At 44.3% G+C, this 27,172-nt stretch overlaps 1 protein-coding gene across 3 annotated transcripts in view; it reads left to right on the top strand.

Annotated features, from left to right (window-relative positions):
* MAP3K4 (mitogen-activated protein kinase kinase kinase 4) overlaps window positions 1-18,945 on the top strand; it is a 110,496-nt gene extending 91,551 nt beyond the window's left edge. For 2 of the 3 annotated variants that reach the window (XM_060029665.1, XM_060029667.1), the window contains 11 exons: window positions 677-820; window positions 3,976-4,076; window positions 4,757-4,837; window positions 7,849-8,040; window positions 9,502-9,572; window positions 10,367-10,483; window positions 11,370-11,529; window positions 13,362-13,484; window positions 14,124-14,230; window positions 16,118-16,297; window positions 18,403-18,945. In XM_060029665.1, the coding sequence (XP_059885648.1) occupies window positions 677-820; window positions 3,976-4,076; window positions 4,757-4,837; window positions 7,849-8,040; window positions 9,502-9,572; window positions 10,367-10,483; window positions 11,370-11,529; window positions 13,362-13,484; window positions 14,124-14,230; window positions 16,118-16,297; window positions 18,403-18,423 (1,297 nt within the window). In that variant the 3' untranslated portion in view covers window positions 18,424-18,945. The remainder of the gene's footprint in view (window positions 1-676; window positions 821-3,975; window positions 4,077-4,756; window positions 4,838-7,848; window positions 8,041-9,501; window positions 9,573-10,366; window positions 10,484-11,369; window positions 11,530-13,361; window positions 13,485-14,123; window positions 14,231-16,117; window positions 16,298-18,402) is intronic. The other variant, XM_060029666.1, reaches the window with a different exon arrangement.
* The last annotated feature ends 8,227 nt before the right edge of the window (window positions 18,946-27,172 follow it).

Raw genomic sequence — 27,172 nt, 5'->3', positions numbered from 1 at the left:
ATTTTCGTTATCTTGAAGACGTACCACAGTGCCTTAGTTACAAAAGAAGACCTGCAAGTTTAAAACAGACTTGCACCTTTCAAGATAACTTAGTTTCTCAGCTTATTTATAACCTCAAGCTACTAAATGCTTTCCAGCTTTGGAATAATTCTTTCTTTTCCTTTCTTTGAAAAATAACTTTAGCAAAACAAATTTGAGTGTGCATAGCATGGTAAACATTTGAAAAAAGGAACTAAATGTCATTTTAAAAGTGGAGAAAAAACTGGAGTGATCCTTCCAGTCTTGACTTTTATGTGTGTATGTAACTACGAAGCAAATTAAATTCTAAAGTGAGTTCGGAAACTCTAGTACATTCAAAATACTTACTTTGAATGTGGTGGCATTTCTGCATCTTGAAGTAGTGAGCATCTTTTCTCCCCTGTATAATCAGTTTTTAAAAGTTTATTTTTTTTTACATTACTTGCTAGGAAAGGACCACAATTATTGTTGAAAATAATTAGTTCGAAATTAGTTATTTTTCTTTTTCATACCTAGACCTGAATCTCAAAGAACAGTTTGCATTTTATATTTGAAAATTATTTTTGGCTTCCTCACCTGACTTTATTTTTAATGGAAACCACGTGAGAGCCCATCCGCTGTCTCACCTGTGTTCCTGAAGCTCTTCTTCTCCTCCCAGCACCCGGAGCGTGCCTGCGGACACGCGGAGCCTCAGCAGCCCCGCCGCTGCCACTGTCACTGCCACCGCCGCCAGCGGTCGCCCCGGCCCCTCCGGCAGCGACTCTGCGCCGCCCAAACCCATCAGCAGTGCCCATGAGACCAGGTAGTCTCCCGACCAGCATCACGTCTCCTCCCCCCGCCCCCGGGTGCGCGGCCGCCGTGACCTCAGCTTTGGGGATGTGTCCCGGGACACGTGGGGCCTGCTTCCCCGCGGTGTGTGACGCTCAGGGGCCCTCCGTGGGGGGTCGTGGTCCCAAGGCTCCAGCACAAGTCGGTAATCTGCCTGATGTTTACATTTCTTTGGCACAAATGTTAACCACAGTGGCTAGCGTCTCTGCTCATAATAACCATGAAGAGAGTGTCAGGGGAAAGGGCCCAGGACCCGGTCCACCGATAGGAGAGTTGGCAAATAGCGCCTTTCCTGAGGAGTTTCTGAGGAGTCGCTCAAAGGTGACTTCTAGGTAATACCATGAGGTGGTGATTTGTTTTTCTAAGAGGATTACTTTTCTCACTCGGTTTCCTAATTTATACAGTTGTTGATGAGAAGTGGTTTATAGTAGTGGAAAAATGAGCTCATGTGGTTTGTATCTCATATGGAGACTAGATCATTACTGGAGAGAGCCGTCAGATGTCTGGCAGGCTCCGGAAAAATTTAAGTCTCTGGCATGAAGTCTTTTGTAGAAGTACGGAGGCTGTGGCAGTTCTTCCCATTCTGGCTGGGTTTTTTTTTTTGGGGGGGGGGGGGCAGGGAGGGTAGAGGATTTCATCAAGGTCTCATATGCTTAATGGAGAAAGGACATTTGGTGGCCCTTAATTCCCCCCTTGTGCCTGGTAGAATGGGCACCGTCACTATTCTCATCTTCCCATAGGGTGATGATAGAGTCGAACAAAACTGACCAAAACAGATGCAATCTTGAGAGAACTCAGTGCTCTGTATCCTGCTCCTAAGAAAAAATCCTAGTATGTTGGCAGAAACATGACACATGCTTTTAGAATTTCAAATAGACTAAAATATTTTTAGACAGTTTATAAGTCTAAAATTTCTACAGATAGTTCCATTTTTCTCATTCACTAAAATAATTAATATTCCTAATTTTTAGCGACAACTGTCTATAACCTAAAAAAATGCTGAAGTACTTTACAGCTTAAGCAGTCCACTAAAAAAATTAACAATTAACGTTGAACAGATTCCCACTTACCCTCTGCTTCTCACGTTTAGAACATTTCACGGCAGACATTTCCACATGTGCTTCATGTCCCTGCGGGGGGTTGAAACTGTCTTTATTCTTAATGCAGTAAGGGAAGCGATGTGCCCTAAAACGCAGTCATAGTTGAGGAGAAGAGTCAGCCGGGACTGTGGTTCACACGCAGTTTCTCCCCAGCAGGAGGTTTCGTGAACTCTGGTTGAGGCTTTTATACGTTGGTGGTGTGTGCGTTGAATGTACTTGAGTATAGAAGTTAAAATACCTGCAGTCGGCCTCTCCCCGCGTTTTGTCCCCCAGGCTTTGCATTACGTAGTTTCTCAGCATGTTTTGAGCAGCATTTCAGAAGTGCTCTTCGTTTATGCTTTAGGACAATCCTTGAGATTTAGAAATTTTACTTCCATTGTAACATGCCATCTTGAAGGCCTTTGTTCACAGAGGAATAAAGTGATCTGTCCTTCCTGGCGGTGGGTGGGGCCGTAGGTACAGAACAGCAGAGCCGTGAGGGCGTGTAGAGCCGCGGGTTGTCAGCCTCCCGGCCGCCTCCAGCCTTAACCCTGTGGCCCAGCCTCCCGCGCCTGTGCAGGGGCCACACGTGCCCCTCAGCCGGGGTCTCCGAGCAGCCCTGGGCCGTGAACAGGCTGTGAGGAGGCAGGGTGGTACCTGCGCTTTCTGACGTCGGCAGGCGTGTGTGCAGCCCTTGCCTGTCTTAGAGATACGTCAGCCATGGTGAAATGTTACTTTGCCCCACAGCTTCTGATAAATATTTTGATTCGATACAGTTTGACTTAGGAAATAGTCTGGGCTTCAGTTATTTTACCGTTGTTTAGAAAACATTTTTGCAGTGTTCTCCTCACTGGAGCTGCCTCTTACTGGTCTGCAAGAGCTGATTGTTCATTTTTCAGGAATCCTGCAAGCCAGTTGTTACGCCACGGAAATTGTTGAAGTCTATACCCTGCCGCTCCCCCTGCAGCTGGTTGTTCTCTCTGGGAAATCAGGAAACTAGAAATGTTGAGTGGCTTCTCCGTGGTCCCAGGCTTTGGCACAGCTTAGGAGTGGGATGTGTTTCTTCACTTCAGCATCAGTGGTTTTTCCAGGAAACAGTGCCAAGACTCTTTGATGAACTAATGGCAGTGGAAGGTGTCCCCCTCACTTCAGACTTAGCAAGTACTATACCAGATTTGAGAGTTTAGGGAAATGCCAAAGCAGTGCATACTTCATAATTTGTGGATGTCTGTCCAGTAGACCATGTTGCTTTAAACCTACTCAGTCTATAATAAAAAAGAGCATAAATGCTACCATACTTCATTATATCATTCATTTAAAAATAATATGCACTAAACTTGTTAATAGACTAACACTGTATTTATTTTGGATGATTTGAATTATAATTTTAACACTTTCCCTTATTTAATTCTGGGCTTTATTTAATCTTTATGGATTCATTCTGGATTGCTGAACACTTTTTCTGGAAAAGCAGCAAAGTCACTTTGCCCTTTATATGTTAAGCTTCCTGCTCTTCTGCACTTTTGCTTGCCAACTGCTTGAGAAATTGCTAGGTATTCCCTTACATTTGCTCGTTAAGAGATTTGAGCTCTTTGAATCATGTAATGATTTTAGCACTTCAAATAGAATTAAGTACATAAATAGAATGTGATGATTTTAAATATTAGCCAGATTCGGCTCATAATTTTAATCCATCCTGGGCTTAAGTTATGGCGCTTTCAGCCCATGTCAGTAACACTTCAGTAAATACTGTTTTTATTTTTGTTGCTGTTTTTAACATAAAACGATACAGGATGCAGTCAGGTTCTCATGCGTTCTCCTTCCAGACTCCAGGGACGGGTGTCTCAGTAGGAGCACTGCTACTTTGGGAGAATAATTCTTGGTTTGGGACTGTCCTTTGTGTTGTCCTTTACCCACTAGATGCCAGGTGTTCTTGGGGGGGGGGGGAAGTTACCCCCAGTTTAGAATCACTGCTCTGGAAGAATCTCACAGATCATTCATTTTGAGTTCCATTGAATTGATAGCTTAATTTTTAAAAATATTAAAACAGGGGTTCCAGCGTCCCTGAGAATGATCGATTGGCTTCCATAGCGGCCGAATTGCAGTTTAGGTCCCTGAGTCGTCACTCGAGCCCCACCGAGGAGCGAGATGGTGAGTGTGTAAGGTGTCACCTGCATCTCCAGTCAGCCTAACCGTTTGTCTCAGTCCACCAGCTTCTGCTGTTAAGGCCTTTTAAAAGAAACGAAGTAAAGGAGTGACAGAGCCCTGTGAGAAGGATTAGTGCTGAACACATTGGCTTTTTAATGTCTTTTTAGCTATATTTGCATTTTTTCTTTTTGTTGCTAAATAATTTTAAAAAGTTATTATTCCTGGTATTTTAATTGTTGAGCACGCTTATTCACTTTAAAAATATAAATTGGCACTGTGCTTGTTGATATGCTGAAGTTTTATTATAATGCAGAACTAGGAGTCTTTGCTCAGAAACCACATGGTTGCTTCTGCGGTAGCTCTGCTGGGCTCCTGGGCAGGGCCTCGGGAGGGGGGCCCCCAGAGAATCCAGTTTCTGCTCAGTATTCTAAGGTCTGTTACTTGTGGAAAGTTTTTGTGGTTAAAGTCCTGTAACTCCATTAACAAGTTTTTAGCTTGGTGAAATTTGCTATAAATGATTGTAGAGACAGCTTTTCACACTCACCTCAAAGAGAAAGTAACCACCAGGAATGACAGGTTGATGGTAACTAATCATCGCTACTCACTGTTTCAGTCTTGCTCTGAATTAAATAAGCTTATTTGTTTTATAAGTCTTAATTTGTATGGAAAAATACTTTCTGCAGAACCAGCGTATCCAAAAGGTGATTCAAGTGGGTCAACTCGAAGAAGTTGGGAACTTCGGACACTTATCAGTCAGACTAAGGGTAAGAGAAAGAATGTTGAACTTAACACGTTTAAGCATAAGGTGAGCAGTTTCAGCTGAAATACGCTTTAGCTTGTGAATTATTAGACCTTCTACGTTAATGTTTTGTGATCTTTTTTAGAACTCTGACATCACTTTGATGTGTTTGTGTGCATTTCCTATTTCTTACAAACTCCTTTGGAGCAGGAACACGTCTCACTCAGTTTTGCATTCTTTAAGCTGTGCGATGGTTCATTTTATATGTCACCTGGGTGGGCCCTTAGCATAATTCTTTATACATGGTAGGAATATAAATATCTGTGAAGTGAGTAGCCGTGTATTTCTTATGCTAAGAGGCTGGAGAAAGCATTCGTCTTATAAAGCAGTCCATCAGTGTGAACCCGAAGAATAAACAGCAGGAAAGTCCGTGGTCTGGCACAGGACGCTCTCACGTACTCTTCGTCACAGCAGTGGTGAATCATGGGCAGGATAGAACCTGTTCTCCTTCTGTAAATGATAAAAGTTTCTGAGGGGCTAGATAATTTGGCCGAGGTCGTCGTAAGTCAGAGCTGGGACCAGACTGCACTCCTTCTGCCTTCAGGCCGGGCTCTTCCCACCACAGCTCCCCTTCGGAAAGTGTGAAACTGAGCAGCAGAAGAGCCATCACCGGGCCTGGAGCGGTCAGGAGGGGTTCCAGGGAGGGCTGAGGCTTGGGCTGGCCCCTGAAGGAAAGAGGTCTGCCTCAGGCCAAGAGGAGAAGTACCCAATGAGAAACACATCTGGAGGCCCAGCGACTGAATAACAGACCAGCCGGCCTGGCCTGGCCCGGCCCGGCCTGGATAGTGTAGATGTAAATGGAGGTGGAACTGAAAGGGTAGGGGAGACCTGATCACGGCCAGTCTTCAGCGATGGGCTAGGTGATCAAGGCCTTACCCAGCGATGGTGGGCAGCCCCTGAAGTCTCTTGAGCTGGAAAGCCTCTTACGTTCAGGGAGTGCAAGGGTGGGGTTAGGAGGACACTGAGGAAGCTTTAACCTGCTCGCCTGAATTGGGGAGGAAGGTAGGGAGAACGGCTAGAACGCCGTTGTAGTGATACAGTGGAAAATAAGATGCTGGACTAAGGGGATTTTAAAAAAGCCATGGAAGCAAACACAGCTATGATGCCACATTGGACAGGCCTGGGCAGCTTAGGTGCGGTGGAGGGTTACGAGTTCGGCGGAGGTTTCCTCGGCTTGAGCCTGGGGGCAGGGCAGAGGGTCCCTCCAGGGGCTCTCACATAACTGGTAGGTCCCACGGATACCAGGTCTTTGTGATAATTTTCAAAACAAATACTTCGTTGTCAAGTGAATTTGGGAACTCTTGGGAGAGTTACAGTTGACACTGACCTATTAAACACTGGGAAATCTTGAGAAATGTTTACTGTTAAAAAAAAATAGGCCTTTCCCAGAAATATTTGACAGTGGAGCCCACGACCTCACAGCTATGAAATCTTATTCAATGCTGAATAGACGCGATGTGTCATGTACTGAGGTAAGGGAAACAAGGATCCGTGTTTTTAAGAAATGATTGTAGTCAGACACTGTAATTGGGCCGTTATAAAGCTCTGGGAACTTCTCTTCTCAAAGTAACCGTTCAGCCATCACAGTCCTCAGTGATCTCTTAGACAGAAGATTCAGGCTCTCAGATGGCCCGTTAGGGACAGGATGAGAAATGTGGTAGTGGAGATGTGTGTAAAGAAAGCAGTGCTTTTCACATTATGGGTTTTGACCCTTTAGTGGGTTGTAAAATCAGCACTAAAAAAGAAACAGGGCTTCCCTGGCGGCGCAGTGGTTGAGAGTCCGCCTGCCGATGCCGGGACGTGGGTTCATGCCCCGATCCGGGAGGATCCCACATGCCGCGGAGCGGCTGGGCCCGTGAGCCATGGCCGCTGAGCCTGCGCGTCCGGAGCCTGTGTTCTACAGCGGAAGAGGCCACAACAGTGAGAGGCCCGCGTACCGCAAACAAACAAACAAACAAACAAAAAAACTGGACAGAATCCTAGTCACATGTAGAAAGAGTGTGTTTCACGAAACTGTCGTTTTAGATATCTATTTGTGTAAAAGATATTTCTTACTGTAAATCATGAGAAAATATGTTGGAGAAATAGAGATAGCTTGATGGGAAAATAAGGAATAATAATAACAATCGCTAAAATTTACTAAATATTTTAATATTCCGGGCACTGGGCTAAATGCTTTATGTGCGTGATTTCATTAAATTCTCACGGTATCTCTGAATGAGGTATATTATTACCTTCATTTCACAGATTAGGAATTTGATGTATAAAGAAGTTAACTAACTTGCTGATTGTCAAACACCTAGAAAATGGTGAAGCCAGGGTTTTATTCCAGGGATTCTGATTCCAGAGCCCTTACTCTAGAGAAAGGAAAACTTAATTTCCTTCCCAACAGAGACGCTTCCTGGAAGAGGTGTAGTACTTCTGCAGAGCTCTGACAGCGAGAAGACAGGAGAGTGTGAGCAAGGGGATGGGGTGAGAAGCGGTTTGGGGTGACCCACAGAGGCTTTTCAGCTGGGCTGGTCCAGAGCCGGTTGTAGGAGAAGGGAACCGAGAAGGGAGCCTGCATGCACAGTGGCCTCGGACTTCCGGTAAACAAGTCATGATGAACTGTGAAATAAATTATGCGGGAAAAGAACACAATCCGATTTTACGTTTTAGTAAGAGAATTCTGGTCACTGAGAGCGGATTGGAGAGAGGAGACAGGCGGGTGGTTCCTGCAGAGTCTAACCAACACTCTTGCTACAGGAAATCATTGATTGTGTCTGAGTAGCTTCTGTTTTATGTGCATATTACTGTAGTGGGTGGTATACTCTGAAGTTGCTAGGTTTTGATGGACTTTAATTCACCTGCTGTGTATCTGAATAGATAATGCTGTGCTGGAGTGCTAATGTCTGTTGCTCTGTTTTTATTATTATTTGCTGGAAATTGACTTGATTATAGTGGTTGGGACGACTGAGTTTGCACTTCTCCCTGCAGATACTGCTTCTAGGCAAGGACCCATAGAAGCTATTCAGAAGTCAGTCCGACTGTTCGAAGAAAAGAGATATCGAGAAATGAGGAGAAAGAATATCATTGGTCAAGTTTGTGATACCCCTAAGTCTTATGACAATGTTATGCACGTTGGCTTGAGGAAGGTGACCTTTAAGTGGCAAAGAGGAAACAAAATTGGTAAGGAAACTAAAGAACATGACACAAAGATTGTCTCTGTTAGAAATAGCAATAGTTACACTTCTTTAGGTTAAATCTTACATGGTTGGTCCTTTTCTCTTAGGGAGGTGGCAAATATACATTGTATCTTTTGCAGAGGGGTTTGGTTTTTGTTTCATTTGTAAAGTGTTTTCTAAGAACAATACAAAAGAGACTTTAGAAAGAGAGTTTTCAGTGGTTCATTCAATGGAATGGTTTTGCCTGGTAACTCCAGAAGTTGCCAGTGGAGAACCACGCAACTTTTACCCATTTGTTCTAGTTTGTATTCTTTTTATCTTACTCCCACAAGATTATTATTGAAGCGAGACTGGATACAAATTAAGACGGGACAGTCTTTTCTAAAACATCAATTAATTTCCAAGTGAAACAGTTTCTTGTAAAATAACTAGTGATAAGATTGTGTGAGAGAAGGAGATGATTATGTTTCAGATCTTTCCCCCATTTAAATGCATTTATCTGGACTTCCCTGGTGGCGCAGTGGTTAAGAATCCACCTGCCAATGCAGGGGACACAGGTTTGAGCCCAGGTCTGGGAAGATCCCACATGCTGCGGACCAACTAAGCCCATGTACCACAACTACTGAGCCTGCGTGCCACAACTTCTGAAGCCTGCTTACCTAAGCCCGTGCTCTGCAACAAGAGAAGCCCGCGCAGTGCAATGAAGAGTAGCCCCCGCTCGCCGTAACTAGAGAAAGTCCGCGTGCAGCCATGAAGACCCAACGCAACCAAAAATAAATTAAAAAAAAACAAAACTCTCATTTAAAAATAAATAAATGCATTTATCTGTTGAGCATTTAGGTCTGAAGAAGCAAACAAAGTTGTAATACAAGACTCTGGGAGCCTCAGGACATTGAAGTTTTCGTAGAGCTATCAGAGAAGACACACTGAAAAGAATCAAGTCCTTTATAAATTGTATTAATTCTTGTTTTCAGTCTTATTCAGCCATATATCCCCTTAGTTTAATGTCCCAAAAGGTGTGTTAGTAGAATATCCCACTAATATCCCACACGCCTGGCCATACAGCAATGAGGTGCATTGAGACGACAGTCAGGCTTACTCCTGGCCACTAGCCTTGCCCGCCCACCTCGCCCAGACCTCCTTGAGGGCCACAGGGGCTCAGAGGTGTGCACTAGGGGACTTAGTACTCACCTTCATGCCTCTTCTGGGGTTTGCCAGTCAGTTCTACTCTATTCACAGGCATTTACAGGTAAGACATAGTGAAAAGATTGCTTAAGACTTCAGTTATTACGGTTATTAGGGAACATTCAGAAACCGTTTAGATCTTGAAGTAGTAGACTATAGTAAGCATGGTTATAGATACATGAATACAGATTTGGAATTGGAAGAGGTTATTGTGCGTTTCAGTGAGTTACAGTGGCCTGGCTTCGGTGGCTGAGAGCAGCTCATTTGTTCCTGTTCACAGGGGAAGGGCAGTATGGGAAGGTCTATACCTGTATCAACGTGGACACCGGTGAACTGATGGCCATGAAGGAGGTGGGTGCTGCAGCCCTCTGGGGGCCTTGTTGTCTGAGGCCTCCGTGTGGTAGAGATTTGGAAGCGAAACTTGTGTTTATGAGGTTAGAGCTGGCCTAAGTGCTTCCATAGTGAGTCGTCTAGGCCTGAGGTCCGCTTCTTAGCATTTACACCATTGGGACCAAGAGGGGACTTGAGCGGGGTTGGGGGTGGGATTTGTGATAAGGTTCAGAAACGAACAGCTTTTTATCTGCTGGAGGTAGAAAGCAGGAGCAGGGAGCGCCTGAAGAAGGCCCCGGCGGGGGGGCACCAAGGGCCGTGGAGGGTGAGGCTAGAGCCGCGCGACCGTTGGTCCCCGAGTGGCTGTGAGGGGCAGCGGGCACATGTGGCCCCTCCTCAACCCCTGCGGCATCTCCCATCTTCCCTGTGCGGCACTTACCCGCGCTGCTTTATGGCCTCATTCCCACGTGGCTGTAAACTTCGTGAGGGCAGAATCTTATCTCCTCTTTTTATCTTGCCCAGAACCTAAACACCTGTGATTGCTTCCTGAATCACAGGCATGTTTCATGTTTTGGTTAATTCAGTCTGTAGTTATGAAAATGATCCCACTAGCTGTTATCTGCCCACATATTCTAAAGCAGGCGTGTTTAATTCAACAAGGAGGAGGAAGCCTGGCAGTGAAGTCACAAACACACTGACCATGGTGCCGTGGGGCTGGACAGCGGACATGTCAGCATCCCAGCCCTTGCATTCAAAGTCGGCGTCTTTCTAGCTTGTGACATTGCCAACAGTAATCAACAGTTTTCCTTTTCCAGATTCGCTTTCAACCTAATGACCACAAAACTATCAAGGAAACGGCAGACGAACTGAAAATCTTCGAAGGCATCAAGCACCCCAATCTGGTTCGGTATTTTGGTGTGGAGCTGCATAGGGTAAGCGAGCTTTGATCACACTGTTTGGTGTGAGCGGTCAGTGAGGGCACAGATGGAGTCCTGTCCTACATCACAGGTCTTCTCATTTCAGAGCACAGTAACTTTGCCTAATTATCAGGAAATCTCCATGAGTTACATCATTTCTGCCTTCTCTCTGAAACTAGAGGAGTTCTTCCTAAAATGTAAGTTGTAGACTGTAGTCATTAACCCGACATTATAAAGCACTGAAACCCATCCTGCCAACCAGAAGATTTCTCTAATGCCCCTTACACAGCTGTGGGTCGCTTTTTTTTTCTTCCATTTTTTACTGAACCACTGTTGAGTACATTGTTCGGTAACGTTTTTTCTCTTACATGTATTTAAGGAACCATTGTGAAATGAGAGAAAATTAAGACCTCAGATTCTTTTCCCCCTTGTGTTTAGAGATAAACACTTTGAGGGAAAGAGGATAACTTGGAGCGTCTTGGTGGAATATGAGCTTCTGGGGAATTTGGATATTGGTGATTTTTTACGTTTTTCACAGATAAATTCATATCTGAAAAGGATGTGTTTCAGTACTTAATAATATATTTATAGGGACAGCCCTGTTGTCCCTGTCTGAGATTATATAGCGGACTGAATTTCAGAGGATTATAGACATTTATCACCTGTGAGTTGGAGATGTTCTTATCCCAACTAGCTGTATAATTCCAGACAGAGGAGGCAGGCAGAGACACGGCTGTAGGGGAGTTAGAAATGACCGTTTTAAGACGAATTCAGTATTCAGGATGGCAAGTGTAGCATACCATTAGAAAGGAGAGTCCTCTGGGGTGTGGCCAGTGAAGCGTTCCAGGTTCTTCACTTAGTGTCCACGTAAACACAAGGCTGCATTTGATTCCTCCCGCAGGAAGAAATGTACATCTTCATGGAGTACTGTGACGAGGGTACCTTAGAGGAGGTGTCGAGGCTGGGACTTCAGGAGCACGTCATCAGGCTGTATTCTAAGCAGATCACCGTTGCAATCAATGTCCTCCACGAGCATGGCATAGTTCACCGTGACGTTAAAGGTAATGCCCACATTCGGCTCCCCGCCAGAGCCAGCTGTGCCCAGCACACGGCGGCTGCACCCATGTCGCTTCTTCCCACGCCCGCACATCACTTCTCTACAAAGAAATACCTTTACTTGAAGTAGTCTTCTGTAAAGAACCCAGCATTAAGAAACTGTGCAGGACACATGTCTCTGTCTAGGAGGGTATAAGTCCGCTGTTCTGTTCAGCACTGCTTTTAGCCAAATCTATTACCCCCGAAATGAAACTTGCTGTTTTGTAGGCTGATTTCGCCTGCCCTGTGTATTTACTAGACATTCGTGCTCAGAGCATCCTTTCTTTTCCTTGTGTCAAGAACCTCGTGTATTTATATATAAACGTCGTGAATATGTAAAGTGACGGTGAATCAGGAATGCCGGTGTAAGTTACGATGTGCAGCTGAGCTTGGGGAGACGTGGACGGGGTTTATTTACAGCACCCTCCTCCAGTGTAGAGTTCTGCTAAAGATCGATTTGGTCACGCTGACTGACTAAAAGTTCTGTTCCCTTCTCACGTGTGGTGAGTAGCCATGCTTCTGTCCCAGAACTGTCCCTCTTGCGTTTACCTTAACCACACCGTGCCCCTGACCTCTGTATTTGGGAGTCTTGGGGATAATTAAAGTGACAAATTAGCTTTGTCTCTAATGGCCCTAGACTGAAGGATTCCACTCTGTCCCATAATCTGAGGCCAGGCATTCGCCTCAGAGCGGGCTGGGTTACCCCTCACCTGCTCTGCTGGGTGGAAGGATTGTCCGTGCTCTCTAAGGCGGCTCCTCCTGAATCCCCAGCATGCCCCAGTCCTGCTGCCTGCCCGCCCGTCCGCCGCATTGCTTTGCTGTCTGGGATCATTCTGGGCATTTGCTTCAATGGCTCTGGGTCAGGCCATGGCATTGCCTGTTTCCAGTTGTTCTGACACAGATTCCATGCTCATGGAATGGTACCTTCATGTCGTTGGCCACGGCCATAAAGAGAATCCCTCAGAGTCCCTGAGTCAAGTCCGCCCACGTGCATCCTTGGGACATTCTTTATAGCTCCTCGTGTCTGAGAGTGTGGGCCTGGGAGCTGGCTCCGGAATCACGCAGTTAGTGCCGTGTGCTCCTCAGGCTGTGAGGACCAGCGGATCGCAGCTCATCGCGTGGCTTGCTGTCTAAAGTGAGGGGCTCCGTGTCACTTTTGGAAGGAGGTGCCGTCGACACGTAGCGCTGAGCCGTGCCACTCGGTTGGAGTGGCTGCGGCCGGTAGCCTCTGGAGGAGGCAGAGCCGCCCTGGGAGATGAGCGGTAACCCCGGGTTCCAACTGGAGTACAGGCCGGGCCTGTGTACCGCTTGCGGAGATGTGAGACAGTCACAGAACGTGCTTTTCAGGCAGTCTGAAATCAGTCCAATGGTGGCCTCGGGTACAGCTCTGCAGACCAGCATCGTGTGTGCCAGGTCTTGTCTACACGTTGCTTTCTGTTGCAGGCGCTGCTGATCATATATAAACTTAATTTTCAGGGACTGTGGCCACAAGCATTTGTGTTTTATGTGTACTTTCTCTTTAAGTATCTCCCTGGGTTTTTAATGTTAGAATTTATGCGTGTATTTCAGTTCAGAATGTATTGGTCAGAGCTATCTGCACTGATACTAAAGTGTCTTCGCTGTGTTTTAACATTTGTGAGTAAGGCTTAAAATCTTTCTATGATTACACTTTGCAAGTGAAGTTTCGTAAGTCTTTATAACTTCTGTGAATCAAGTTCCTGATGGTTCAGGTTACCGTGTAAACTTTAAAGTGCCTGCGTTGTGTTGTAGAGGCTCACAACTCCTTATTTCTTGTTAGGTGCCAACATCTTCCTTACCTCATCTGGACTGATCAAGCTGGGAGATTTTGGATGTTCAGTAAAGCTTAAAAACAATGCTCAGACCATGCCTGGGGAGGTGAATAGCACGCTGGGGACAGCAGGTGGGTCCGGCTAGATCTGTCTTTGCATCGGGGCTTACTCCAGTGTGCTGGGACCCCGGCTTTCCCTTTTCCTCCTGGTCAGCAGACGTGGAGAGCAGGTGAGGGCATCTAACCAGACGGGGGAGGAGCCACCCCTGAAAGCGCTTGTCAGATTGGGAAATCACTTTTCTCCCTCAGACTTAAAGGAGGGAAGAAAGGCCTCTTTTCTTCCCAGAAAAACCTTGTCATTCACGTTGGGTTTATTAAAACTATTCTAGTCAAAACAACATGTTTAAATGGTGATTATTTGACTGTTTAGAAACACGTCATAAAATTCTACATCCTCCTTTGCAGGTTAAATTTCATATTCTCATTGCAGATATAATTTACCTGAATATTTGCATATTCAGAATTGTCTTTTAGAAGATATTTTGGCTCCTAAAATGTCCATCTGAGAAATTGATTTGAAATATTTATTTTCAAGTTTTGATGTTTCTTAGTATGTAATTCAGAGGAAGTTCCTCCCCCCCCCACCCCCGAACAAATTAGTTGTTTCTTCTATGTGGAATATTAAGCGATATTAGTGTATTGCTTGGCTCTTGTACTACATGGTGCTATATTTATAACCCATTCTTATCACCATATCTGTGACTTTTAAAGCATACATGGCCCCAGAAGTCATCACTCGCGCCAAAGGAGAAGGCCACGGGCGTGCGGCCGACATCTGGAGTCTGGGGTGTGTCGTCATAGAGATGGTGACTGGCAAGGTGAGCAGAGCCTGCACCGGGGGCAGGGGGACCTGAGGAGGGCACTTTACGTTAACAGAGCAGTAACTGTGGTCTTACTATCATTATGAATACTGTGGACACATTTCCTGCAAAATAGAGAACATGACCCGGCAAAAGATAAGTAAGTTAAGACAAGTGACAAACTAGGGACCAAATATTTATAACACACATGACTTAGAGAATTCCTCAGAGGAACAAAAAAAAGCATGATTCTCAAAACACAGAATTAAGCAGCTGTGAAAAGAAACAGGAAGTTGAAAACTTATGTCTCCACAAAGACTGGCACAAGAATGCCCGTATCAGCTTTATTCATAATAGCCAAAACTTGGAAGCCACCAAGATATCTTTCAAATGGATAAACTGTGGTAATCTACGTGAGGGAATACTGTACAGCAACCAAAAGAGATTGGGCCGTGAAATGACATGGAGAAACCTTAAAAGCACATTGCTGGGCTTCCCTGGTGGTGCAGTGGTTGAGAGCCCGCCTGCCGATGCAGGGGACACGGGTTCGTGCCCTGGTCCGGGAAGATCCCACATGCCACAGAGCGGCTGGGCCCGTGAGCCATGCCTGCTGAGCCTGCGCGTGCGGAGCCTGTGCTCCGCAACGGGAGAGGCCACAACAGTGAGAGGCCCGCGTACCGCAAAAAAAAAAAAAAAGCATATTGCTAAGTGAAAGAAACCAATCTGGGGAATTCCCTGCTGGTGCAGTGGTTAGGACTCGGCACTTTCACTGCTGAGGGTGCGGGTTCGATACCTGGTCGGGGAACTAAGATCCTGCAAGACTCGAGGCATGGCCAAAAAAAGAAACAAGCCAATCTGAAAACACCACGTACCGTATGATTCCAACTATATGACATTCCAGAAGAGGCAAAACGATAAAGGCAGTAAAAGATCAGTGGTTGCCAGGGCCTCTGGGAGAGGGAGGGAAGGACAGATAGGTAGAGCACAAGCGTTTGCAGGGCAGTGAAACTGTTGTGTATGACACAGTATCTGAAAATTGATCTTCTGATGAAGACACCACTAATGAAAAATTCTACAAATATATAGAGGCACAGCGTGTGTGGGGGTGTAGCCATTACTCATAAAGCAAAAAAGTTAGAAACCTCTTAAGTGTTACTAGTAGGAAATTATTATATAGCTATACCTCGCAGCTGCTGAAAATAAGTGCTTAGTAACTATTAGCTAATATTATTTCTATTAGCGTTAACATAGAAAGATGCCCATGATATCTGTTATCTCAGTCAAGCCATGCATTAGAAAAAGAACAAGTTCTCACATTGAAGAACATATATCTCAATAACTAAACGATGGTCCACAAATTAGAATGCCGTACAAACTCAGTCCTTTCCCCCATGAATCTCATTTCCCTGTAATCATAATAAAATAATCTAAGCTTTGCAAATTATCAATAATTGGATGCCGATTATTCAACAGTGTGGCATATTAAACATCCCTGTATGATAGCTGTTGAATTTTGTTTGACATTTTTATATTATTTTATGTTACATTTTTTATTTACATGATGATGGCATCTAGATAATACTGGACTAATTGGACACCTAAATGGGGTAGGCAGACTATGCTCACCACCTGGTTTTGTAAATAAAGTTTTATTGGCACATGGTCATACCCATTCCTTTATTATATTATAGCCTAAGGCTGCTTTCACGCTACAGTGGGAGAATTGAATAGGTGTGACAGAGACCATATGGCCTGCAAGCCTAAAATAGTTACTGTTTGGCCCTTTAAGTAAAAGTTTGCCGGCCTCAATATGTATCAACGTTGAGATGCCTAAAAAGAGATTGGGCAGTTGCATTTCTGTATGGCCATGTAGTATTGAAACCTGATTTTTTTTTCTGTTTTTAGAGACCTTGGCATGAATATGAGCACAACTTTCAGATTATGTACAAAGTGGGAATGGGGCATAAGCCACCAATCCCTGAAAGATTAAGCCCAGAAGGAAAGGACTTCCTTTCTCACTGCCTAGAAAGCGAGCCCAGGATGAGGTGGACGGCCAGCCAGCTCCTCGACCATTCCTTCGTCAAGGTTTGGCAGATTGTTGTGTAGCCCTCTCCTTGTTCAAGTATTTGAGTTTTGATCGCATCTGGCACTTAAGGAAATTTGGAGACTTAAATATAAAATATCTATATCTGAAATGGGAAGAAACTAAATGTATTATGCTGGGGAATTTTGTATGTTTTTTCTTTTGGAAAATGTTCGTCGAGGTTCTCCTCCTTGATCCATTTGGATGGTTTGAGGTGCACTTGGGACTATTAAATGGAATTTTAAATGGGGCTGGATGAAAGGCACAATTTTCCCTCTTTTAGAGTACACAGGTTAGTAACAACAAACCTCTACTGGGAGAGTAGAGACAGGGGAGTAATGACTAAGCATTATGTTAAGAGCTGTGATAATGGTATATATGCCATGTTGTAGGGTCACTGAAAAGAGGAATTTAATCCAGTCGGGTAATCCCAGCTATTACTCTTTTTTTTCTTTTTACTCTTTTTATTTTTGGCTGTGTTGGGTCTTCCTTGTGGTGAGCGGGGGCTACTCTTTGTTGAGGTGCGCGGGCTTCTCATTGCGGTGGCTTTTCTCGTTGCGGAGCCTGGGCTCTAGGCGCATGGGCTTCAGTAGTTGTGGCGCACAGGCTTAGTTGCTCCTCGACATGTGGGATCTTCTCGGACCAGGGCTCGAACCCGGGTCCCCTGCATTGGCAGGCGGATCCTTCCCTGGTGGCGCAGTGGTTAAGAAAGTCCCTATTAACTTTAGAGTGAGATGCCTGAGCTGTTTGGGAGGGTTTAGCTAGATCAGGAAACGCAGGGAGGAGTATGGCGGACAGAATGGAAGAGACATGGAAAGGCTCACTGCTAAGAGGGTGAAGCACCCAAAGAACTGTGTATCGGGACATACTGATGGAGCACAGGATGTGGAAAGTGGCAAAACATAAGGCTGGGAAAGTAAGCAGGGACCACATGAAGGGATTTCAGTTTTATTGTAAGCATGACATGCTTAAATTGTGTTTTAGAACAGTCACTCTGGAGGTGAGAGGCTAGTTGGGAAGCTGCTGACACAGCTGCTGGGCTGGGAGTGGGAGGTCAGGGGTGAGTCACCAGCCGTATATAGGAGTGAGAATGGCCGTGAGTGAGTAACTGATGGGATGTGAAGGGTGCGTGACGGGGAGGAGTCCAGGACGGCTCCCGGGCTCTGGCTTGTGTCACCAGGTTATCGAGATTCCATTTGCCAAGATAGGTAAAGAGGGCATCTGGTTGAGGGTTGCGTCGGGAGATGATGGTCTCCTCTTTGGTAGATTGAGTTCGAGGCGTATTTGGAATATCTGTTGGGGGATTTTAGACAGGCATTTGGATATTTTGGACTGGCACTCGAGAGAACTGGGATAGGATACGGATTTGAGAGAGAGAAATATTGCTGGGAGAGCATTTAGAGGAGACATGGAATGAGAGTGGAAACCTGGAGAAAACATTTACAGGGTCCTGCAGAGGAGCTCCTGATACAGGAAAGGAAGATTCAAGAGAGGGGTCACATTATTTCTGGGTGAGTGAAATTAAGTAATCAATAGCTGGATATGCTGCATAGATATTAGGGATTTGTAATTAAATAAAAATGTATTCTTTATAAAGTATATAAGCAATTTTTATTGACATTGTACAAATATGTTCTTTTTTTAATGTATTAAGCCCTTTTTTAAAAAAAATTTTATTTATTTATTTTTGGCTGTGTTGGGTCTTCGTTTCTGTGTGAGGGCTTTCTCTAGTTGCGGCGAGCGGGGGCCTCTCACTATCGCGGCCTCTCTTGTTGAGGAGCACAGGCTCAGTCGTGGCTCACGGGCCTAGTTGCTGTGTGGCATGTGGGATCTTCCCAGACCAGGGCTCGAACCCGTGTCCCCTGCATCGGCAGGCGGACTCTCAACCACTGCGCCACCAGGGAAGCCCCACAAATACATTCTTAAAAATGCTTTCAATAGTCAATTCATAGAGCAGTAACTTAGCACTGACATTTCATTGCATTGATTACGGCTTTGCTCTGTGCCAGGCACAGTGCTGGGAGCATCAAGATGCACTGATACGACTTACCTGTAAATCTTACATGTGGCATGAATAGGGTTCAGCTCTCTCCTGCCTTCCTCACAGGTTTGCACAGATGAAGAATGAAGCTAATCAGTCTGTGGCCTAGTAGTGTGTGTACTCGGAAAATTCTCTTAATCACTACTGTATGTAATATTTACATAAAGACTGTGCTGAGAAGCAGTATAAGCCTTTTTAACCTTCCAAGACTGAAGACTGCACAGGTGACAAGCGTCACTTCTCCTGCTGCTCCCGTTTGTTCGACGTGGCACGGGGCCTTCCTGAGTGATGGTGTCCACGAGGTAAAGAAGCTGCATGTTAAGTGCCATTACTACTGTACACGGACCATCACCTCCGTCACCTCTGTTTCTCGGGTGACTGAGAACCGTGACATCAGTGTAGTATTTTTGACCTTTCTAGGTTCAAAAGCAGTTGTAGTGTTATCAGGCGTCCTGGGCCTTGTTAATCTCTTGTTTGTCGAGTGCACTGACTGTGAAACCTTACCTGTTGTTGTTGTTGTTGGCAAGCCACAGGTTTGTTATGCAAAAGGCTGATTAATGAAATTTAAGAAAAAGGTTCTTTTTTCAATAAATGGTTTATTTTAGGAAAGCTCAGTTATATTGTCTTTTAATGGTTATCAGCTTCAGAGCCAACACATTATCTGATACAGAGGTCTGTCCTTGTCACTCATGTGTTCCTCAACAGAAGGGGTACAATCAAGTGTGCTGAAGGTGGGCGCTGGGTTAGGAGTTCCTTTAGGGTCTAGAATCTCCTTGCTGCAAAGGGAAAGAGAGAAATGAAACAACACTAAGGATGTAAGAGGCCCTTTTAAATCTTTGTATATTAACTGCAAGTTTATAACAGATAAAAGTTTAAGCCTTGTTATCACATGTTGGCGGCTCAGTTTATTTTCATATCAAGATGTATAGGTACTGGATCAATGTAAATACTGCTGAATAATCTCTTGACAAGAAAGCATCTTTTTCAGAATGTAAATATTTCAGCAGTTAGTTTTCTAAAACAGCCCAAATTATATGTCATTGATGGTGTTCTTTTCTTTCTTTCTGCTATTAAATTTTTTTAAAGATTGACCTTAAAGCTTCCTGAAATCTTTTTAGAAGATATCTGACTCATTCCTTACACGTAGCAGCTGACTCTGGACAAGTAATTTCTCAAGCAGGTTCTGTATTCACCTTCCCTCCAGAGTAGTAGGTCCCCTCACATAGAGATTAATGTCCTTGAGAAAGCTGGCATCACGGAAGGATTTATACAGACACTTAGATTTTTTTTTTTCAGTAGAGTTTTTTTTCAGTGTTTTTAAATGGCTTTTTGAGGTATAATTTACCAATATGTAATATTTAAAGTATACAGTTCAGTGATTTTTAGGATAGTTATATAGTGTACAGCCATCATCATAATCCACCTTAGAACAATTCCATTACCCCAGAAAGAAAGCTCTTGTCCATTTGCAGGCACTCGTCACTCCTACCCCCAGCCTTAGGCAGCCACTGAGCCACTTACTGTCTCTATAGATGTGCCTGTTCTGGACATTTAATATAATGGTCTTTTGTGTCTGGCTTCTTTCACTTAGTATGATAATTCTAAGGTTTATGCATGTTACAGCATTGTGTTAATACTTCATTCCTTTTCATTGCTGAATATTATTCCGCTGTATGGATATGCCACATGATTTATTTATTCATTTACTACTTCCACTTTTTGGTTATTATGAATGATGCTGCTCTGAACACTTGCATACAAGTCTTTGTGTGGACCTATATTTTCCTTTCTCTTGAGAGTGGAACTGCTGGCTCATATGGTAAATCCATGTTCAGTTTTTTAACAAACTGTCAAACTGCTTCCAAAGTGGCTGCATTGTCTTAATTCCCAACCAGCAACACAAGAGAGTTCTAGCTTCTCCATACCTTTGCCAACACTTAATATTGTCTTTCTTTTTGTAATAGCCATTCTAGTAGATGTCAAGTGTTATCTCATTGTACTTTTGATCTGCATTTCTCTGACCATGGTGAGCATTTCTTGTGCTTGTTGGCCATTCATATATCTTCTTTGGTGAAGTGTCTATGTGAATCTTTTGCCCATTTTTATATTGGGTTATTTGTCTTCTTATTGAGTTGTGAGAGATTTTTATATATTCTGGATACAAGTCTTTACTAGATATTTGATTTGCAAATGTTTGTTTTTTCCCCCAGTCTGTGGCTTGTCTTTTCACATTTTTAATGGTTTCTTCTGAAGTACAGAAGTTTAAAACTTTGAAGTCTGGTTTATCAACTTGTTCTTTATTGCATGTGCTCTTGATATCCTATCTAAGAAATCATGACTTGACTCAAGATCATGAAGATTTACACCTATAGTTTCTTCTAAGAGTCTTATAGTTTTAGCTCTTATATTTAGGTCTATCATCTATTTTTAGTTAACGTTTGTGTATCACATCAGATAAGGGTCCAGGTTCATACTTTTGCATGTCGATATTTATTAGACCCAGCATTCATTTGTGGAAAAGACTGTTCTTTCTCCATTGAATTGCTTTGGCATCCTTGTTGAAATCAGTTGACTATAAATCTAGGGGTTTATTTCTGGACTCTCAATTCTGTTCCGTTGATCTATATAGCTGTCTTATGTAGAACCACACTGCCTTGACTAACATAGCTTTATAGTAAATTTTGAAGTTGGGAAGTGTGAGTTCTTCAATTTGGTTCTGCTTTTTCAAGATTGTTTTGGCTATTCTGGGTCATTTGTATTTCCCAGTGAACTTTAGGATCAGCTTGTCAATTTCTGTTCTCCCCCCAACCCCCACCAAAAAAAAATCAGCTGGGATTTTGATAGATTGCATTGAAAATATAGAACAATGTGGGGAGTATTGTTATCTTAACAATATTACGTTTCCCAATTCATGAACAGGACAGCTCTCCATTTATTTGGATCTTTAATTTCTCTCAGCAGTGCTTTGTAATTCAGTGTACAATTCTTGAACTTTTTAAGTCAGTTTCTAAGTATTTTATTCGTTTCATGCTATTGTGAATGAAAGTATTTTCTGAATTTCTTTTCAGATTGTTCATTGCTAGTATATCAGTACAGTTGATTTTTGTATATTGGTCTTTTATCCCATGGCCTTGCTGAACTTGCCTAATAGCTCTAGTAGTTGTTTTGTAGACTCCATAGAATTCTCTACATATAAGATCATATCATCCAAGAATAAAGACAGTGTTTCTTCTTCCTTTACAATCTGGATGCCTTATATATTTTTTCTTGACTAATTGCACTGGCTAGATCCTCCGTCCAGTACAATGTTGAACAGCACTGGTGAGAATAACATTGTTGTCATGATTTTGACCTTAGGTGGCAACATTCATTCTTTTAATTTATGGTGTTAGTTGTGGGGTTTTGGTAAGTGCCCTTTATCAGGTTGAAGATGTTTCCTTCTTTTCCTGGTTTACTGAGAGTTTTTTTTTTTTTAATTTATTATTATTTTTTAAAATATCAAGGGTTTTTTTGTTTTGTTTATTTATTTATTTATGGCTGCGTTGGGTCTTCGTTTCTGTGCGAGGCCTTTCTCTAGTTGTGGCAAGCGTGGTCCACTCTTCATCGCGGTGCGCGGGCCTCTCACTATCGCAACCTCTCTTGCTGCGGAGCACAGGCTCCGGACGTGCAGGCTCAGTAATTGTGGCTCACGGGCCCAGTCGCTCCGCGGCATGTGGGATCCTCCCAGACCAGGGCTCGAACCCATGTCCCCTGCATCGGCAGGCAGACTCTCAACCACTGCGCCACCAGGGAAGCCCTACTGAGAGTTTTTATCATGACTAGATGTTTGATTTTGTCAAATGTTCTTTCTGATCTGTTGAGATGATCAGATGATTTTTGTGCTTTATTAATATGGTGTACTACATCAGTTGATTTTTGGATATTAAGCCAACCTTGCATTCCTGGGATGCATCCTAGTTGATCATTCTTTATAATCCCGTCTTTGTATTGCTATTGCAATTTGTAATGTTTTGTTGAGGACTTTTGCCTCTGTATTACATGAGGGATATTGCTGTGTAGTTTTCATTTCTTGTGATTGTCTGGCTCTGGTATCAGGATAATGCTGGCCTCATACAATGAGTCGGGATGTTTTCCTCTTAGAGATTGTGAAGAACTGGTATTATTTACCATACTTCTTTAAATGTTTGGTAGAATTCACTAGTGAAACCAACTGTGCCTGGGTTTCTTTGTGGGAATTAATTAATAATTCAGTAATACTTTTAAGTTCTGTAAGGTTGGTAGTGATGTCTACTTCTTTAGTCCTGATTTTAGTATTTTGTGTTTTCTTACTCAGATCTTTTCAGAGAATCAATTCTTGTTTCATTAATATCCTTTATTGTTTTTCTGGGTTCCATTTCAGTTTTTTCCCTCACACTAATCTTTATTATTTCCTTCTTTCTGCATGCTTTGGGTTTAATTTGCCTTTTGTTTCGTTTCGTTTTGTTTCTTAAGATAGAAGATGGTGAAGGTAAAAATTATTGTAAAAATAATCCACAAGATCATTTCCTTTTATATATATAGTTTACAAATAGAGCATGTATCTTGAACATATTGTAAGGATAGTTTAAAAAATGTAATGTAAAAGCAGGGGGTAGATTTTCTTTTTTTCTTCTAAAATAGCAGCCTCAACTACTGACATTATGTTCTCTAGAGTGAGGTCAGCAAACCTTTTCTGTAAAGGGCCAGAGACTGAATATTCTTGGCTTTGCAGGCTATAGGATCTTGGTTGCAACTACTCAACCCTGCTGATGTAGCATAAAAGCAGCCATAGCAACACGTATATGATTAGATGTGGCTGTGTTCCAATAAAACTTTATTTACAAAACAAGCAGCAAGTGGGTCTTAGTTTGCTTAATGCTGCTCTAGATCACTAAGCAAAATTAAGAAACATCATTTTCCTAGGCCAGTAGAACTTATACAAAAGAGTATAAGCTTTCAAAGGCCATGTGTAATGCTACCTTATTCATATGTCTATATACTGCCCTGAAAAGGTGAATTATTCACTCGTCAGGTCAGAACTGAGGCCGGGTGCTGTGCGCTAACAGGGCGGCTCCCGTGGGCTTGTGCACAGGTGCTGAAGGCAGCTCCAGGAGGAGTCTGAGCTGTGGCTGCCCAACAGTGCACGTCTGCCTACACAAGGGCAGCTCTGGCCCTTGAAGCATATGCCTTTTCCCCTAGTAAGTGGAGGATCGCATATTTTTCCAAAATCAATGAGCTTGTTCCTACCAGCGTGTTGAAGCAGGTAACTCCCTTATTAGCTGCAGTGTCTAAAGTCACTGCCTTGCAAATCACTCATTTAATGGCATGATAGAAACTTCTGTGCTGCTTGGAATTTTTCACCCTCCCTGTAGCCCAACAGCCTGTTAAATTCCCAGCCTCATCCTGATTTAACATCAAAAGGGTCACCAATCTTCTACTCTGGGACGGGTCCTCTAGTCACATGCTCCAGCAGCCTGCCATTTCATCACATCACTTTTTTTCTTCTTGAGTCAACTATTATAAATTCTAGAGGCACGGCTCTTTCCCTATATTAGGTGATTTTTTTCTTATCCATTTAAATCATTCCTGTTTGAGAGTGACTTCTTCCTAACACATGCGCAGCTTTAGTGGTTTCCTACCCGCCTTCCAAAGGAAATTATTATTATTCAGCAACCCTAACTTTTTGTTCATACTGCTTACCTCCGTAAAATTCAAAAGAACATAGTTGCCAGAAATTTCAAAACTCTTTAGTCACTCCAGCATGTGAAACAAGACTGTATAAAAGAAATATTAAAGGTAAAAATTGTATGAGTCTCACTCAGTGAAAAGCTTCACCAGTACAGCCCCAGGAGATATTTTCTAGCTACTGCGAAGATCTAAGTAAGGGCTTACTGTCGTTTGTTTAATCAGTTCATAACCGTAATATTCAAATAGGACAAGGCTGCAGGGGCTGAGGAATGCCTGCTTTGGAACTGCTTATCCTTCACTGGAGAAATGCGGTGCTTTCTTCACTGACAGCTGAAGTTCAGAGGGTTGACCAGTTTTACTTTGGCCTAATTGTGCTTGAGAAAGATTTTTATTTTTACTTTAGGAAAGGGAGTCAAAAGAAGACAATTGAAAGTCGATTCTTAAAGCCTCTGAACCAGTGTCCCTTCATGGCTGCTCACTGTGACCCTGTGTGAGGGGCCCAGGGGCCCGCCCTGCCCCCGCGGAGGTGACACTGAGGGGACATACGTTAGCTATTGAGGTGAAGTTCTGATATTCTGCTCTTTCTGACCAAAATAATGGTCATTTCCAACAGCTGAATGTCATAAACAGATACCAGTTGGTGGCGAATGCTGTGAATGGTCTCAGATGTCACAGATGAAGAGAAACAGGAGTGTGTGCTCAGTCGCCTCCCGTCAGGTGTCCGCCCGGTGCCTTGGATGCCAGTGTAGCAGGACAGGGAGCCTCGGGGCATCCGAAGTGCTTGGTTTTCATTTAAATTTATTGGAAGCTCTGGAAATACTCAAAGCCCATGCCAGGGATGCAGGACTGTGAGATGCAGCCTCGGAGAGCTCGGGGCACCCGCTCGTTCGTAGTTGCCAGGTCCGGCGCTGCGGCTCAGGTGACCCGGTGAGAGCCGAGGCCCTCAGCCTTCTGTAGGGGGTCGGGGTCGTTTCGGAGGGCAGAGGGACTGGCCCTGGGAAGACCGCTTGCTTGTTTGTTTGGAGAAAGACCGGCTGCCCAATCTGCAGCTCAGCCCCGTCCCACCCACCGTAGCAGGAAGGCAGGGCCAGCGCGTCAGTGAACACATGCGTTCCAGCTTCTTTATTTTGTGCTCTGTAAACAGCGCGCTGGAACTACACGGTTAAGGCGTTGGAAGCACTGTTGCTGAAGGAGGTGACACTGAACAGGACAACCTGAGTGACGTGTCACAGAGTAAACAGGAGGGTCACACTGGTGGGTGCCCTTCCGAGAAGCTCTAGGCAGGAGGGGCGGTACACGGCCAGCGGCAGGCACAGTCGGAGCCCATGCTGCTTCCGCGGCAGGAAAGAGTGGCACTGGCAACCCTCCTGTGTCACCCGGCAGACTGGCGGTCGCCAGAGGGTTTGTTCTTCCCGCTCTAAGCCGGCAACCCTGAGCAAAGTCTGACTAGCGCTTTAGACAGTGCTGGATGAAACCTCTTGTTTTGAACAGGTCCCTCCACGGATGCCTTCTCGCTTCTGTCCATGTTTACAGGTAAGTTCTTAAAGCCTCTGAAAGCCTAATCTGTTTGGCTTGGGGACCAGCCAGGCCACTGTTCCACTCCACCAGGAGAGAAACCAGAAACCAGCGGGGTCTGGTGTGTGTCTGTCACATCAGCTATTTCTACGTTTTGGCTGCAGTAACTGGGTATTACATCTAAATCACTGTCTTTCAGACCCACTCAGCATATATTAGAAAAACACATTCATCAGTAGCTTTTTTTTTTTTTTTAACAAGGGTTTCTTTAGAGAATACAGCAGTCAGGAGATACTCCAGTACGACTGTGTGATCCTAGGAAAAAGGCAAACTGTGGTCTCTCTACAAAAGGTAAACAAGGTGGCCGACTAACTCAGAACGTGCATCCGCTTTTCCTCCATGTCAGTCACAGAATCGGTCCACCTTCCTTAAACTCATCTCAGATGGTTGGTGTTTTCTAAATAAAGAAAGTCCCTTTATGGGCTTGGTTCCTAGAAGAAGTGCATTAAACTCCCTGCCTCAAAGCTGCAGGTCTCGGACATGGCCCTTACCACCTGGGAGGACCCTGCACCGATCTCCAGTCTGCAGGAAACTTTGCATCTTTCTCTTCCACATCGGGTTTCAGAGCAGCCTCTGAGCAGGGCTGACCTGAGCTGCCATGGGATGGAGATGTCAGACAGACAGGACGTGATGCTCGTATTTCATCCCGCACTGCTCGGGGACAGAGAGCCGGCTTCACATCCACAGGTTTTTAATTCTTAGAAAAGTAAACGCCCTGGGAACCAGCACCGTTCTCTGCTGAAGAGATTGTGGCATCGGCAAGACCTGGACAGGGTGAAGGGATTCGGGGAGGGGTGCTTGTCTCTGCCGTTACGGTAACAGGCAGGAGGAACACCATGTCCCTGTACCGCCAAACGCAATGTTTTCTCATGGAGGGAGCCGAACAACTGCAACGCCGTTAGGATCTCTCCCCAGCAGCCCACGCTCTCTGGTCTCCTAAGGAGAATGTCGTGCCCGCCTTCCTCCAGCCTGGACCCTCACGTCTGCACTGGTGAGCAGCTTTGCTTGCTTCTTATGTTTTGTGTTTGGTCCCAGAGCCAATTCGGGTTAAATGTCTATGGGTCCCTTTTATGTTCCAGGAAGAAGGAGTGGGTGTATGTTATTAGAACTTAGATTACTGCTGTTGAATGGGAAGATGACATGGAGGAAAAGGACACATTTTTGGACACTCCAAGGTAATGTCTGAGCATTTTTGAGAAGTAGCAGCGTGGAGGCAACTTTCTAAGCTTTCCCCCTTATTTATGTAATGCTTTAGGAGTCTTAAAATGTGATCACATATACTGCTTCATTTCACCCTTGAGACAACCCAAGAGGTAGGTGTTATCACCCCCATTTTACAGTTGGGAAAACAGAGGTAAAATGGCTCGCACAAGGTCTTACAGGGACTTAGCTGCAGGGTTTCGTAAGGGTGAACCTTGTAGCTCAGAGCACGGCCAGCGCTTCTGACTGCTCTTCTCTGTCTTCTCCCACGGAGCTAGGAGACCCCAGGGTAGAACGACCCAGGTGTGAGCCGACAGGCGGGAACACGGTGTCGTGTTAAGCACCTGAGGTGCTT

Source organism: Delphinus delphis, chromosome 14 (genome assembly GCF_949987515.2).
Source record: "Delphinus delphis chromosome 14, mDelDel1.2, whole genome shotgun sequence".
NCBI classification, from domain to species: Eukaryota; Metazoa; Chordata; class Mammalia; order Artiodactyla; family Delphinidae; genus Delphinus; species Delphinus delphis.
Note: the sequence above shows the minus strand (reverse complement) of the source record. Positions and strands in the feature narration are given on the sequence as shown.